This window comes from Sapajus apella, unplaced genomic scaffold (genome assembly GCF_009761245.1).
Source record: "Sapajus apella isolate SASKATOON/1434 unplaced genomic scaffold, GSC_monkey_1.0 scaffold18, whole genome shotgun sequence".
In the NCBI taxonomy this organism is placed as follows: domain Eukaryota; kingdom Metazoa; phylum Chordata; class Mammalia; order Primates; family Cebidae; genus Sapajus; species Sapajus apella.
The window spans coordinates 25,459,908-25,477,307 of record NW_022436958.1 but is presented as its reverse complement, the minus strand read 5'-3'; the positions used below and the strand labels follow the sequence as shown (position 1 = coordinate 25,477,307).

Here is a 17,400-nt window from a genome sequence, read left to right as displayed (position 1 = left end):
TATTAACTGCTAATATATTTATCCACTGACAGGAAAACAGAATTTTTATGAATGCCTGTAGTGAATTCAGGTCACAAGTCAGTCAGAAACAATGAATGACTTTTTCCCATAGCTTGATCACTATTTCAAAATTGTTACAATAATTTACTCATCAAATTTTACTTTGCCAGACTAAATTTTTATGTATTTAAGGGTTTTAAAATATAGGACATAATTTCCCTCCCTTACGTTATGAAGAATTACATAAACATGGTTAAGAAATTCATCACTTTCATCACATGCCACACAATATTTGCAAATTTATGGCTCAAATTCAAATGAAAATTTTAAATGATGATAAATATATTCTTCTTTTTCCCAAATTCATAAAGACAGATTTCATTACCTTCAGAATACTGGTCATAAAGACTGATGAACCCATAAGAATAAAAATCATAAGCCCAGTAACCCTTTGCTCCCGAATGCCGAGAAATTTGGGTTGTTCTCCTGGAGCTGAACATTCTGATTCCAGTTTTAGGCTATTGACATGAGTGATGGAGAGGACGGTAGCAGCCACAAACCATGGCAGGCCCATGATGGAGCATACACCAAGCATGACAGCCACCATTAATAGGTCCAGATGGTACCCACAGCCTTTCTGTTTAAGAAAGAAAGAAAGAGAAAAAGAAATTACGTCAACAACAGAGCTAAGGGTGGCCTGATTGTGTATAGAAACCACTTCCTGATAATACTCAAGAAGCCCTTTGTATCAGATCACTTGGAGTAAACTCTTAAACACACATTCAGTTTCCAATTGCCCTCTTTTGTCTCATGGGTGACTTTTATTACAAAAAATAATATCATGGAGCCTAAGCTCCCCTCTATAGTCATTTTTAACTCAATATAGTGTGCTGTCTTGTTATAATTTGTTTCAGTTTCAGCACCAGACAAATTGAGCCCCTCCTTAGAAATTACAGTTTTGTGTTTTCTATTTCCTCTGTTATGCTACTCCACTGTCACTGACCTCCAGGTGTTGCAAACTAAGTGCTTCCTAGGTCCAGGCAGGAAATGTAAAGGAAGAAAAATAGGTGCAGGCCGGGCGCGGTGGCTCACGCCTGTAATCCCAGCACTTTGGGAGGCCGAGGCGGGTGGATCACGAGGTCAAGAGATCGAGACCGTCCTGGCCAACACGGTGAAAACCCGTCTCTACTAAAAACTACAAAAAATTGGCTGGGCATGGTGGCGCGTGCCTGTAATCCCAGCTACTCAGGAGGCTGAGGCAGGAGAATTGCCTGAACCCGGGAGGCGGAGGTTGCGGTGAGCCGAGATCGCACCATTGCACTCCAGCCTGGGTAACAAGAGCGAAACTCCGTCTCAAAAAAAAAAAAAAAAATAGGTGCAATAGGCCATGTGGAAACTAACCTCTTGCACAGACAGGTTGCTCTTGGAGGAGAGAAATCAAAGATGGGAAAGTGCACTCCCTCCATGCCCTGTAGGAATCAAAAGTGTAGAGCCTCGGAAGCAGCCAAAGGGTTGGCCTATTTTATGTTCCAACTTTTTATTTTTAATTTTTAGTGACTACTTTATGAGAGATAGCATAATAAAGTGGTTAAGAATGTAAGTTTTGGAGTCAGACTGCCTGGAATCAAATGCTAATTCAACCAATAAATAACTTAACCTCTTGCATCTCTTTTTCTCTATCTGAAAAATGGTGATGATGATAGTGGAAGGCACCCCATTGCACTGTTGTGATAATTAAATTAGTTAATGTTGTAGATCATTTAGAATATTTGTTGAACAGAAAGCACCCAGAAAATGTTAGGTACTATTACATTGTAGTGGTTAAACAATAAATGTTTCTTTTGTACTCATTAGGTTTCAAGGCTCCTTAATAAAACTATTAATAAGTTTTTAAGAGCAGATAACTTATATAATTTATCAATATTTCCTCCAGTTTTTAGCACAATCACTGGCACACAATAAGCAATCAATAAAAGTTACAAAATGACTTAAAACATAAAATATGCATCATTAAACATTTCAGAATCAAATGTAATAAGCGTAATTTAAAATAAATACAGCAGTTAAATTTGTTATGATCATGAGCAGAAATTACCAATTCTTCTAGGAGAAAAATTGTCTTTTTTTAGAGGTAGTTTTACATAACTTCAAGCAGTTTGTAGTTAATATGAAAGCTCTTATAGCCTGGAGTATGAAACACACTGAGAATTTGTTGCATATATGTCATGGTAGTGTTTTCATTGTGATTTTGTTTTCTTGTTTTCTTAGTAAGAAGATTCTTAAAGTCAGTTGTACTTTCTTTCCTTTCTGCTCATCCCTTCCAAATTATAAAAGTGCAAGAGATGACAGTGAGGAGAAAACAGGAGTTATGTTCCTCGTGTGTTGGCACCAACGCAATGGTACCCTTCATTGGGTCACCTTATTGGGGCAATGCTACACTTCACCAAAATGTCTTAACTTAATTCCCTTAGTGAATATGACTCTGGAAACTTTTTTTTGCAAGTAACTCAGGAAACAATTTGATTAGTAAGAGTTGAAGAGTAGGAAGAGAAACTGCCTGGTGTCCCCATAACCAAAAAGGTCTAGGAAAAAGCTTTGCCCTATCATAACATGGTCCCTTGGCCCTTTTACAAAACATTTTGGAAGATATAATTCCATAGAATAGAACTCAGATTTTGGTCCCTTTAAAGGAAAATGACTTAAGCAGTTTGAGAAGTATTTTGTCCTAGCAACTCTGGAGTTAGATGGATATAGAACAGTGAGGACCTCGTATGGAAGCCCCTGTCTCTGAGGTAGTATAATGTGAATGGTGCCCCCTTGGAGCTGTTTTTGGAAAATTGTGGTATTGCAATGAGAGAATGGAAGATGTAAGAGGAGCTGGTGGCTATGAGATGAACATCAGAGGAGGTCAGAAGACAGGGGCCCCTGAGAGTCAGGCTTATATTTTTTAGCACACCTGGGCTTTCTCAGAGTCCACATTTGCTACAGCTCGATAATATAAGGGAGACCTTCATCATGATAGTGATTTCCTATAGTTCTTATTGAATGTTTTAAAAATATGATACAAATGTAAACAGTGGGATTCTGAATCGTGGGAAGTGGGCAAAATAATTCTTTCAGAGGTAATAACTTCTTTTCTAAATTTATAAAGCTAGCTTTGTAATGTACAAATATATAATAACAACAAAAATGTAATTTCCCCCAATTTTGCTGTACAACAATGGGAGCATCTTGATTTAATGTAAACCAAAGGAAATAAATAAATCAGTTCTTGGTCTTTCCCTAACTAACCAGCATCCTTCTTGCCTTTCATTTAAAATGTCTTTAAAAACTTGGACTTTGTAATGAAATTATCAGCTGATAGGCATGCCAGCCAAAGGGAACTATCCTTTTGTCAGAGAGAGAACTCTACACCTTCTAACATATTTCTGTAGATTTTTTTTCTCAAATAAAGACAGAGTTAGAGCTTTTATTTTCACATTCATCCATGAATCACAGGAAATGGACATATGGGAGGAAAAGGGAGCATAGCAACAGGTGATGCTACACCAGACCCCACTAAAACCAACATGCAGCAAGACAAGAGGCCAGCCAAGAGGACCATCTGATACCCAGATGCCACTGCTGAAAAAATTCATTTCAAAGCTTGGCAGCAATTTCCTGCATCTGTCAAGTTAACCACATAAAAGACTATAGATTGACATGAAGAACCAGGCTGACAAAGAGGGCAAAAAAGAACATATCAAATGCCATAATCATCAAGAGAATATGGTGCCAAATGAATGTGGCAAATGCATTCATTTACTCAAGTGATCCGGGATTGTATTGCTGTTTATTAAAAATGATGTCAAAAGAAGCCTGAACTGTCTACAGAAACATGTAGAAAAGCCCACAGTTGTATCTTAACAGAAACTTTCTTTTTTATAAGATTATATCTCTTTTTTCACATTTAGAGAATGTGCTTTAAAAAACCCAAGAAGATATTTTAATGCTTTTCAAAAGGATGCAGTTAACTTATGCTTAATCCACTTCTCTAAGGGAGAAACAAACAAACAAACAAATGCTAGAGAGAGTATGGATTTATATGTACATTTATATATAATATATACGATACTTCCACTTCTTTCACTTTTGAGCATCCAAAGGATCATGGGATACAATGAGTTCGAGTTTACTAATTTTGAGCTCCCCATTCTTTGGGAGGAGTAAGTCACCCGTGCAGTGCAACATAGCTTTACAGCTTACATAGTGACATTCATGAAATGATAAAAACTTTTTTTTTTTTTTTTAGACAGAGTCTCACCCTGTCACCCAGGCTGGAGAGCAATGGCACTATCTTGGCTTACTGCAATCTCTGCCCTCCAGGTTCAAGTGATTTTCCTGCCACAGCCTCCTGAGTAGCTGGAATTACAGGTGCCCAGCAACACACTCAGCTGATTTTTGTATTTTTAGTAGAGACAGGATTTCACCATGTTGGCCAGGCTAGTCTTGAACTCCTGACCTCATGATCTGCCCTCCTGAGCCTCCCAAAGTGCTGGGATTACAGGCGTGAGCCACCACGTCTGGCCGATAAAAACATTTTTATCAGTATGAGAAATATGATCTCAAAGTAAAGAACTACTATTTCTGGCAATAGAGGTGAAGAAAAAGTGAAAAGATCTAAAATATGTTTGGGAGAGACAAAGAATGAAATGAGGAATTCTGAGTTGACTTGAGTATATGAAGACTTAGATACATGATGTGGAGTCTACCAAGTGTTTGATACAAAAACTAGAAAACATGATTCATTAAACAATTTCAGGAAATGCTCCAACCGGCAAAAATGGGTTTTCAAGTGAGAAAAGAAAACCTGTAAAAGCTGAATATGTTTTCACAAGTGGTTAGCTTGTGGTCGGGTGACATACTCAAGAAACACATCTTTTAGTGAAAATGTTGTTCAAGTCAAAGCCAGGAGACTTTGCAAACATTTCAGTGAAGCAACAGGTGGGGAGAAGGACTATGGAACAAACCGTTATTCTGAGTAAATAATGTTCTGAGAAGGTGATTTTGTTGTTGTTAACAGGAAAATCAGTAGCATCAGCCCACACTCTACAGAAGCTTCGAGGACACAGGATTTATAGGCCCAATAGGGGTTCAATGTAGATAAAATATATCTTCACTGGAAGAAATTTGCTTTGAAAGCATTTATATCTAAGGAGGAGGATGGAGAGTTCAGACGCACAGTGGCCAGGAAGAGACTGACTCTTCTGCCTGTGGTCAGATACCAACTTTATGATTAAGCCAGATTTGCTGTATCATTGACTAAATCCAGAGTGGTAAAGGGCAAAAATATGAAACTTTTGACTACATAATCATTTATTTGTGCAATACAACAGATTTAGTAATGTAGCCTCAGGTTTATTTCAGTGACAGAAATATTAACTGCTCTATGTCTGCATTTAATTCTATAAATGCAAGTACTTGAAAGGATCACTTAAAGAATGCTTTACTGCATTTCTGTTATTCCATAATATATGTGAAGGGGTAAATTAGTGTATTTGTCAACATAAAGCTTTGGAAAGGCTGTGAATGTCAAGGGTTCATGAAGAGCAAGGAGTAAGAGCAAGTGTCGTGCAATTTATAGGTTGAAGGCTCAGGAAAGGGCAAAGATTCGGAATGGCCGGGAAGGTAATATCAATCTCAGTAAGCCTTTCACTTCCACACTTTGTTTTAATATGATTAAACTTACACTAGGAAAAAAATGTTGCCTGAATCAGTTTAACTAAGGGCCCTTACAAAGGATAATTTTTCAGTGAACTGACTAGAATTTCTGCCTAATTATAAAGGCTAAAAAAACTTCTTTGAAAGGTAAATAATAATAATTATATGGCTTACTTTCTTCCTAAAACAGGGGTTTTTTAGTTGATTTTAAAATGTGTCATTTAGTAAAACATATACAATTGTGAGAATTCTTAAGTTACTTTCTACAAAAAGAATGAAGAATGTCCTTTGCTTTAAGATATACACACATTCTCTCCAGTATATACTCAAAATTCCTTCTTCATAAGATTTGTTGCAAATAAGTGTGCTTTCTTACATTTATGTTATTATTATTAAAAGTAATGACAAAAACTACAATTACTTTTGCACTAGCCTAATATATTGCATCAGAGTTTAATCAGAGATTTTTTTCATCTTTCTAACATTCTTATAAAATCCTACAAAGCATGGTTTCTGTTACTCTGATAATGATTTTTTTTCTCTTAGAGTTTAAAGGGTATGTGAAAATAGCTGGCAATTTTCCTGTGATACCAGAACAAAAACAAGATTGTGCATATTCTGTTTTTACAAGGTTTGATGCAGATTATTTTTAACCATTTAATGATTTATTGATTTTATATAACACATTTCTGTAAATAAGTGATAGTGCTTATATTATATATCTTAGACAAATTGCATACAAGTGAACAATTTTGATTATTCAAAACTGCAAAATGGCAAGGTCAGAATGTAACTAAGATACATCTATAGTTAGTCTTCTTATAAAAACAACAACAACAACAACAAAGTGAAATCTGTGATAAAACTCAAAGCTCTCACTTCCAAACTGTAACATTTATGTCTGGATTTTGTTGTTACAGGCACACAGAAAAATAATTAAAGAAAATGAGAAACAGCTGAAGTTGTAATTTATTCTAATAATGAATTGAATGTAATAGACATACTTAGGGTTAAATAGAGGAATAGAGGAATCTCAGATGTGAGACAAGTTGGTATGGTTGTACTACACCAGAACAGATTGTTATTTCATTAATGTTAAATATGACAAAATTAGAACTTTGACAATGTTTTTTATTTTATGCCCTGAAGGTGAGTTCTCAGACTTGAGCTCAGCCAAGTGCTACAAATAAGTAAATTCTCACCTCATTGTAAAATCAAGTATCTTGTAAGGCAATAAAAATTATACATCTGAAAACATCATTTTATATATTTTACTGTATGAATAAATACAGAATACAGGAGAAGTCTAATGAACATCAGTTGATATCAGTTATCATAATTATTTACATTAAAATCAATGTTAAAATATACCTTTAGCTTATGCTCTTTTCTGTTGATGATGACAGCTGTAATCTGTTGGTCCATAAAAATTAAAATAGTACAAAGCAGAGCTGGAATAATAGCAGCTATTACTGTCCACCATGGATTTGGACCTAAAGGCGTAACAAACCAGCCACGATCATCTCTGGTGGGCTGTATAAAGTAAAGAGTATACACAGTTATGAACTGGATTAATGAATACTTGATCAAATTAAGTCTTACAGATGCTACCAGGAAAGCCCTAATTATAAACAGTGGAGCTGAGTGGGCTATAATAAGTAATAATAATACTCATAAAGCATTAATAAGGTAGTAGGCACCATTTTAAGAGCTTTAAATATTTTAACTCATTTTTTTTCTACACAACACTCTAAAGATGACATAGATAAGAAAATTGAGGTGTAGAGAGATCTAGTAACTTGCCCAAGGTCTCAAAGCTAGTATGTGGTAGAGATGGGATTTAAACTCTGATAGACTTGTTGGAAAATCTGTGTTCTTAATCAATAATCGTCTTAAATAAAATAATATTAATATTTACCATTTACTATTGGAAAGTGTATTGATATTTACAAATAGCACATTGACACATTGACCTCTGTGCTAGAACTAAGATGCAAAGATAAACCAGAGGCTTCCTTTATTTTAGAATCAGAGACAGACATTTAAACAGAATACATCATTATGGTATTATAGCTGTTATTTTTGATGCGCAGAGGCTATTGAGTAAAAATGAAAAAAAAAAAGATATTTGCTCACAGCAGAGGCTCAGAAAAGGGTTCCAAATATGACTACTGTCTGAGATGATTCTAAAAACAATTCATCCCAACAAGAGCCCTATATAGAAGTCTCCAGCCCTGTCTGACAGAGAAAACAAAAGGGTGCCCCTAATCTGAAAAGCTGAAAGCTGAAATGATCCAAAATCTGAAAATTTTGAGCACTCACATGATGCTACAAGTGGAAAATTCATGCCTGACTTCATGTGATAGGTCACATATATTATCAAAAATGTTGTATAAAATTACCTTTAAGTTATAGGAATAAGGTATATATAAAATATAAATAAATTTTGTGTTTAGACTTGGGTTCCACTCCCAACATACCTCATTATGTGTTTGTAAATGTTTCAAAATTTGAAAAAAAATGAACTCTGAAACACTTTTGATCCCAAGCACTTTGGATAATGGATATTCAAACTGTACCTCATTAGTAGCATGGTCAGAATTCTATTCCCAATCTATTTGTATCTGTTTTCGAGGCTTATTCACTGTACAAGTCTGCCAAGATAATACTTTTCTTTTAGTTTCAAATGCTTCCTTATCTTTTGAGAATGTTATATATAGGTATTTCAACTGGCAGAATTGACAGGAAATTTTTTCAAGCAATTTTTATATTTATAATAATTTATATTTTGTAATTCTTATTTTTTAAAATATTAGACCCAAGTTTTAGCCATGCTGTGTGCATTTCATGTACTGCCCTTCTAATCTATATTCTTTATATTTTCATGAGAATCCTAACTACTAGGGTTATAGGTATCATCTAAATGAAGATTATACTGAGAGAGATGGAGAGAGAGACAGAGAGGGAGAGAGAGACAGTAAGTGCTATCATAAATTCACCTTGAAAACACTTGGTACTTGTAGTTTTGGAGATGGGATCCCAATGGCATAGTCAATTAAAACCATACATAAAATTGTAAGAAAGACAGCAAAGTCACTCACTATGGATCGAACCTAAAAATAATGAAAACACTTGTCACTTAAAGTAGCTATAAATATCAAGGAATACTCAGGAACATAATCTAGAGTCACACTTTATAAACAGTTTATGACATAATATCATAATATTATATTTTATGCATACTATAAGATTACCATTAGCTCTGTCAGAACCTGAATATATATTTATATATCACTGTCGTTAAGATTGGTACACACTCAACCTTTCCAGAATGAGGCATTATGGAATAGCTACATCGTGGTTGTGCTGTTTTCAATGTTTATTTAAAATCTAACTTTATGATGAACCCATGCGTGTGAATATTCAGAATGCAGAATAAGGTAGCATGGGCAGAATTTGGCTGGAATTTAGGGATCTCTTTTACACAGGTAATATTTTAATATGATAAACTTGAAGCATCATAAAATAAAATTATCTGTTTTTATCAAAGAAACATAATGTTTTACTTTATCTAGAATATAAGCATGACAGTTGGGAATGTACACAACAGAGTGGGCAAATTTAAAATTTATTCTCTGTGAGCCAATTTTTAAGCCATTTTTCATTTATAAAGCCAATTTTGAGCAAATATTCTCATACAATTATTATCCAGATCTAGTTTATTTTAAGATGCCTTTATGAAATACACAGAAGCATACACAAAATGCTTAAGATTATTGTTTCAGCTTATACAACTGTTTTTGTATTAACCAGACTAAGTTTTTTGGGGAAATAAATGAATTTTCCACCTTAGGGAAGAAAGTAGTGACAAAAAAGAAGCCCCCTTTGGGAGGAACAGTTCTTGAAACATTTCCCAGAGTGGAATTTTGATCATAATCTATAGCTCATCCCTAAGAAGCTTGTTTTCTTGTTTCTTTTCCTTTTTTTAAATTTTTTTTTGGCGGAATCAGACATTATAGGTGTTACTTTGCAGTGTTAAATATTGAACTAAGCTGTTTCTCTGTTTACTTTCCTATCCAAATATGCAGATGCAAACGTGGTGTGTTAGGGGGAGGGACTGACGGTTTAAACACTGAAAAAGAGAATATTGTTCCAATGAGTCTTGCGGGGGCTTTCCCAATTAGAGAATGTAACATAGGCTCCTCTGAGGTATCTGTCAAGCTGGAATACTTCCCACTGTTCACTGGGCAAAAAAGTGACAATCAGTAATGCAGTGTGTGCTGTGAATTTCCAAAAACGTCAGTAGGAAAGTAGGAGTTGATCCGTGGGGTTTGCAGTTAGGAGAAAAGCCTGCATATGCGTTCCCAGCACCTGCATCACAAAATCTTTCTCTTCAGCCCCTCATCTTACCCCACACCTAACCTGGCAGTTCACTCACACAAAAGCCTTTCAGTGGCTCCCTTTATTACATCAATTTACTCTTTCTTTTGTCCTATGTTATTTTACATTTAGATCAAGGAAATTATAGTCTAAGTACCTTGGTTGGAAAATATCTGCTAGTCTTGAACTGCTTGAGGGTGGCTGAGAGAGTAACTGTGGAAAAGAACAGGATCACAGACCAAAATAGAACATCTGGAACATATGGGTGATCATGGCCACAGGCTCGTCCAACATATTCTCCATGCAATGATTTGCATTCCTGCCAGAGGAAGTAAAACAAATGGAGCTACTAAGAAAAAAACCGGACAAATTTCTTGCAGAAAACTAATACCTTCTGATCAATTATAGTTGAGATGCTGAGGCTTTTCCTTTACGGCTCTCAAAATGATTTAACAGGCATTATTACATTACGATTTTCAAGTTCAATTTGGATAAGTGGTGAGAAACATCAAAGAGTTTTGAAAATTTTGAACATGAACCAGTTTTTAAATTTAAATTTTAAATTTATAAAACTAATTGATTTACCAATTAATTAGTGTGTATTAAACCTAGTATCTACTAAGTTCCTAACATCAGGTGTATTGAAAATATGACATATTTAATAGTGATCGGTTACTAAGGTTGGACGGTATGCCAAATCATTTAAATATGTCATTTGAATTATTTTTCATACTAATCCTACAAAATATGTTCATGTCATTATTTCTATTCCATGTCTCAGGAAACTGAGGCATAGAAGGGTTAAATAATTTGTTGTGGCCTCCCCACTCTGCTGGGTGACCACAGAGCTGTGATACAAACACAGTTCCTGCAGTGTGATTATTATTGCTTATTGAATAATAAGCAATGACTGTAGGGTTATCTAGTCCAAAAGCTGCCAAGAAAGGTGAGAAAGGCAAGAAGAAAACTATAACATACAATGACTGAAATGAAACTGTAAATCAGAGATGGGACTATCGAACTTGGATTAAAGAACAAATGAGAAAAAATTACTACATGAGCAAGGCAAAGCTCATATTTACTATGACTTCTCCATGGGTTATTTTTTCTTCTGCAACTGTAGTTCTATAAGAGACTGAAGAATTATTTCTAATTACTGCCTTAGCCATGAGGTGGCAGCAAAGTCAAAAAAATTTTTTTTCTCCAGGAAAAACTGAGCATTTTAAACATTAAATATTTTGAAAGAAAAAAAACATTATTTTAAACTTACTTTGGTTTATCTTATTTAAAAATTAGATTACTAAAGCATTTTTACATGTCCAAACAGGAAATATGACTTAAATGATCCAATGATCTCATTAGTTCTTGAGATATTCTTTCCCTGAACATAAATTGAATTGCAGAGACATCTTGGAGAAAAATATGAACTGATAAGACTGATCACCAACACAGAGTCTGCCTAATGAATCAGACCTCAGGCCTGAAATCTTTGTATAGCTAAAAATAAACACATTTCAAAGATTGTAGATTAATTACAAATAGCTACACTGTCATCTGAAAACAAACAACTAGTAAAATCTACTTGGAGTTGCTAACCACTCTAAGTCTGAGAGTCTTGAGAAATATAGTTAATACATCTTATTATTGTCTTAAAGAATCTGTTCCCTGTTCTTATCTAATTGCAAACATCCTCCTTGATAGGCAAAGTTAAATTCCAATTATTCATGTTAAGCTAATATGAAGTACAGTGACTTGGCTAATTGAAAAACCACAGAAAAATCCTCCAGGCCTTTAATAATTAAAGTTTTAATTTTCCCTCTTCCTAAATGCTGTAAAAATAGATAAGGTGGCAAAAATGAATCCTTGTGTTTTTCATCCTCTTCTGCACCTGTCCAGAAATGCTAGCAGAGCAATTATTAAGCAATATAATGGGTAGCAAAATGACTACGTAGAAAAAGGAACTAAACGTTCCATGATAACACATTATCTATAAATTTGTGAACATTTTTTCGTCATTTCTGCAGGTATAAAAGGCATTTGGTGGGATCTTGTTCTCAATTCTTAAGAACATAGATGCCATTCAAAGGATCCCTTAGCTGTCTTACACTCTATAATGAGTCGTGAATGGCCTGCCTAGTTACATTAATTCAAAGCATATTTGAAAATGTTATTTACTCTCTCTTTGGGAAGAAACAAAATGCTAATTTTAAAAAAGAAAAATTGTGACCTGCTAAATTCAACATTTATTTTCAGGTTCATACTAATTGTGTCCCGAAGACACACACAGAGGTACACACACACACATGCATACATACATACATGCACACATACACACAAAATAAGTACTGAAATTTAGAAGTGAAAACCAAATCCAAATCCTGCTCTCTTCTTTTGAGTCTAACATATGGTTTCAGTTACAATGGGTACTCAAAAAATGCTTGTTGACAAACTGATTTCTACTAATTGCTCTTCAAACACATTCTAAGTTTCAGCAATTCTATAAGTTGTCAAAAATTAAGTTTGATAAAATAAGAAATTAAAGTTGGCATTAGTGCCCTGCCCCTTACATATGTACAAGCTAAATATGTAATTCAGGCACTGAAATACCAAATGCTGGTAAACTGCTTGTGAATATTTTAAATTTTGCCTAAGGATTTCTTATAAAGGCTGATTTTGGGGATACTGATAAATATATGTATATACACACACACATATATATAAATAGAAACTTAAGTACTCTAGCTTGCCATAAATATTTGCATTAAATAGTATGATTAAACTGTGTTTCAAAACAGGCATAAGTATTTATCAAATGTTTAACACTTACTATGCATATAGCAGTTTGGGAGAATCAAAGAAAGCTAAAGTTCTTTGCCCTTGCTGAGTTGGCAAGGTATAAATTATAATTCATGAGATATGTAACAACTCAATGAAACATTACAGGACCTGCCAAATAAATAATATGTAAATTAAATGTTATATCACTATTTTAACATTTTAGTTATAATAGCCACTAGTTCAGTGCTTTATTTATAAAATACTCTTGATGACAGTATGAGTATATTGAGGAAAAAATTCAGCATAACAATTAGACAAAAATTTTAATGGTCTTTTTTTTGACTTAAAAATTACAAGATTGTTTTCATTATATAGTATTCCCTCTGGTGGTAAAGGCCGTTTCTGGTCAAGATTAGCAATTATCCACTGCAAAAATTGCTTTTAACTAATAAAAAACAATATGAAAAATTTGCCCAAATGTTAACACCTAGTACAAAACTTTTTAAAAAGTCAAAAAAAAAAAAAATCCAACAACCCCACAATGCTGTATTTGCTTTGATTACAAAACATTTTTCACTATTCTGCTTGACCTTAAAACTCTAACTCACAGCTATCCTGATAACTGTGCTGTATGTCTGCTTCTTAGAACTCTCAAAATTCAGGATTCGCTAGTACAAAGAATGAATATTATTATTTAGTATTAAATTATTCACATAATATGAAACACATATAGAGTAAGTTATCATGTTGTATAACTTAGAGATGGGATCACTTGGGTTTTCATGTTGAACAGGACATCAAGGCTCTGTAAACACAATATAGTTTACCAAAAAAAAAAAAAATGTAGACAGAAGACCCACTACTGAATTGATTAATCATGACCCCATGTCTAAATTCTAAATAACTATAGTGTGTTTTCTTAATCAGCTAATCAATTCTTTTATTGTTCAATTTAAATAGCTCTTTCAGTGGAAGCGGCCTGGCAATGTTATTTTTCTAGAGGAAAATAGATGGAACAGAATAAACAATAACAAAAGAAAACAACAAGAGTAAATGAAGGCTTATTCTACAGAACACAACTTGGGTAAGAATAGAGGCAGTGAAATATAGGTCAAGATAGAATTTTAAACAAAGAGTAAGGAATTTGATTTCAATTTTGAAAGAACATGTTCAATAGAGAAAACAGAAAATGGGCAATAGATCATGTGCTCTTTACAAGAATCACGTTTACAGTTTTATAATATCTGTACAACAAGAAAGATTTCTATATTCCATTAACTGGACCATTTACTAAAATAGCATGTGTTTGCTCAAATGAACTAGAACTCATATAGTTTTGTGCTGATCGTCATAATAAAATTTGAGCTTATATGAGTAGGTAAGGTGGCAAAAGCTTTGAAACTGTAATGTTTATAACTGGGAAGAACAGAAAAGAAAGTAGTGCTACTCAGATTTTAATATTTACTAAAAGCAGAACACATTTCAGATTACAAGATGTTATTGAACCAGAAGAAAAGAATGAAAATATAGATAGGAAAAGAGGCACAGTCATAATTATAGATTCAGAAAAATTGAGAAATGTAGCTATAAGAAAAAAGAAATCATAAGCAGAGAAAAGCCAAAGAAAATAACACAATGGTACAGGATTTAACTGTTATAGGTGAAAAATATGTTGCCATACCCTTTCTTCAGTGGGAGATAAGAATAAAACAGAAAAAAGAAGATCTTGTTGAAGGAGGTGCCTGAATTTTGTGAAGAAAAGTGATATTTGTTCCTTCCAAAGATTTTAGTATTGACACTAGAATATTAGAAACATCCCCTTTCCCCCAGCAGATCCAGAACAGCTGGAGCAGCATTACAGAGTAAAATAAGAGCATTCTGAGTTCTTTACACAGAAGGCAGACTTAGTTCACCATATGGTTTCATTTAGGTCAACACCACTCATATTTAATGGGCTTTCAGTCCATCTCAGTCACATAATTCTGTATAAGTGAGCTTTTTGAGCAATTCTGGTCTTATATTAGAACAACCTTAATAATGAAAGACCTGTTTACTGATGAGTATCTGAAATGATGAAATTAAAATTAAAACACAACTATCAGTTTTATAATATTATGCATTCAAAAAATTTTACCTTAATGGCAATAATTGAGTCAAAATGTCAACAAAAGCTCTTAGATATGACTTATTTTTCAGTATTTTACTTACGGACACAGTTAGGTTCTCCCAAATTATGTCAGAGGCAGAAATATTGGATTCCCTCCATTCCTTCAACGTATCATTGCTGGGATTATGTGGTTCCACACAGTTACACCTGAAAAGGTAAAATAGTGTCTTTTGTGAAATAAGTAGTATTTTGTGACTGTACCGAGGATTAATGTATTTTCTATTTTCTCCGGTCACAACATTCCTCTATTTGACAGACAAGTAGTTAGGTTATCCTAAATTACTCTATAATAGACTATTTTCAAAAATCAAGATAGATAGACTGCTAGGATACTAGACTACTCTACATTGTTTCCTGGAATGAGAGGTCCTTATGACACCCATTTGGCCCTAAATTACAAGTCAAATAGTAAATTGATAAATATCCAAATCCATCATTACTATTTTAGTTAATATTGTAAAATCATATCAGTTAGAATTAAAGGGGGTATTTAATTCATATTCTGAAGATCATTTATAACTGGCATATAATTCAAAATTAAAGCCAGTTGAAGGCAGAACTCTAGGTACCCAAGGATATATCAATGAGAAGAAGATACAGACAACGATACCTACAAATTAATGGCCTTAGAAGTTAATCTCAAGTTACAGTTTGTTTTCCAAAAACTCATTCATAAACTTGCTATTTGCCCTTCAGAAAGCATTTTTGCATAGAGGCATTTCATAAACATTGGCAGGTCTCCCAGATTAACCCACGTATGCCACATAACTTGAAGGTTCATTGGATGGCTCTTTTAGTGATATTAATTGAACTATCGAACTGAATTGCCATTTCTAAGATTATTACTATAGGAAAATATCTTATAGTTTCAACTTGGTAAACTTCTCTGCCTAAGCAACAGTCCCTCTTCTGTCTTCTACATCAGGAACTTTGTTTTACTTCACCACCACTTATTCATTCTTTAAAGAGTTGTTGTCTATTATTCTAAAAAAAAAAAAAAATGAGTTGGGCAGTACAGATAGATATGGTTCTTGCTCTAACTAGGGAAATTGGAGGATTCTCCAGGGGGACTCAGTTGGAGACCCCAGAGAAACCTTAAAACCTGAGCTACTGTTCGTGTCCGAACAGTAGATCAGCCACACCTTGTTACACCCGCTACTGTGCTAACCACCAGTAAGCTTTCATTCCTAAGGGTTAAACAGAAAACAGTTCTTTTGAAAGACTTGCTCCATGGCTGATTTCAACCAACAACGTTACGCTGCCCCTTGCTTTCTGTAGTTTGACACAGCAGCTGGCTAGCATTCCCTCCTGGTAAGAGACCATTGAACAGGCCAGTTTACGAAGGCTTCATGCTGAGTGCCTTCAAGCCCTCTTTTTCAACTTTTGACATGTAGAACCTAATTTTAGTATATTTAAATGTTGTTTCCATCCCACAGTGAACATGGGACATATATAACAAACATATTAGCTTATAACACGTGTGCCCCTTCATGAATATTCATAGATCCTCCTATAGCCTGTTGAATATGTATGCTAAGCCAACCTATTCAGTAGGAAATCCTGTCTCATTTTTCCTCCTTCAAAGCACCTGCTTTTCAGTTTTAACCAGAGGCTCCATTTCCCACTTGCAGGTTGTGATACCCCCTTTTAGAAATAAAGCCCTCCTGTCTAAATTTATAGATTTTGATACTTTTTCAGTAAACATTACAAAGAGAAAAAAATTTTAAATGTGGAATGATTTTGAGCCTCTGATGAAATGTTGAAAAGGAAAACTCATTTCATTGTGATGTTAAGAACACTGTTGTTTTCTTTCCTTCACTAAATATTTTTTGAGTTATTTTCTTAGTGGTTATTCTAAGGCGTATCACATATATCTAACTACTCTGTTCTAGATTGTTCTGTTGTTTTTTACAATATCCTGAGACATAAGTTGCTCTGGGGGTCTGCTCCAATTCAATTCCAGCCTTTTTGCTGTGAGTCTTTTGTTTTTTGTTTTTAACATAGAGACAGGGTCTTGTTACGTTGCCCAGCCTAATCTCAAACTCCTGTGCTCAAGTAATCCTCCCACCTCAGCCTCCCAAAGTGCTGGGATTACAGGTGTAGGCCATGGTGCCCTGCCTGGTGTGGTCAGTGCTTGAGGTTTGTTCTGGCCCAAGAGGACTCTTCTTAGCTATCTCTCTTCCTGATTCTCTCTTTTTTTTTTTGAGAAGGAGTTTCGCTCTTGTTACCCAGGCTGGAGTGCAATGGCGCGATCTCGGCTCACTGCAACCTCCGCCTCCCGGGTTCAGGCAATTCTCCTGCCCCAGCCTCCTGAGTCGCTGGGATTACAGGCACGCGCCACCATGCCCAGCTAATTTTTTGTATTTTTAGTAGAG

The 17,400-nt window shown here is 34.6% G+C and overlaps 1 protein-coding gene and 1 long non-coding RNA gene across 21 annotated transcripts in view; one reads left to right on the top strand and one right to left on the bottom strand.

Annotated features, from left to right (window-relative positions):
* SLC4A10 (solute carrier family 4 member 10) overlaps window positions 1-17,400 on the bottom strand; it is a 350,715-nt gene that overhangs the window by 27,060 nt on the left and 306,255 nt on the right. For all 20 annotated transcript variants that reach the window (XM_032286540.1, XM_032286535.1, XM_032286537.1 and 17 more), the window contains 5 exons: window positions 15,067-15,172; window positions 10,238-10,399; window positions 8,700-8,813; window positions 7,072-7,233; window positions 386-637 (listed from right to left, as the gene is read on the bottom strand). In XM_032286540.1, coding sequence (XP_032142431.1) covers window positions 386-637; window positions 7,072-7,233; window positions 8,700-8,813; window positions 10,238-10,399; window positions 15,067-15,172 — 796 coding nt within the window. The remainder of the gene's footprint in view (window positions 1-385; window positions 638-7,071; window positions 7,234-8,699; window positions 8,814-10,237; window positions 10,400-15,066; window positions 15,173-17,400) is intronic.
* On the top strand, window positions 647-1,479 carry LOC116557073. Its single transcript, XR_004271345.1, has 2 exons — window positions 647-1,067; window positions 1,376-1,479. It is a non-coding gene; the product is annotated as an uncharacterized LOC116557073 (long non-coding RNA).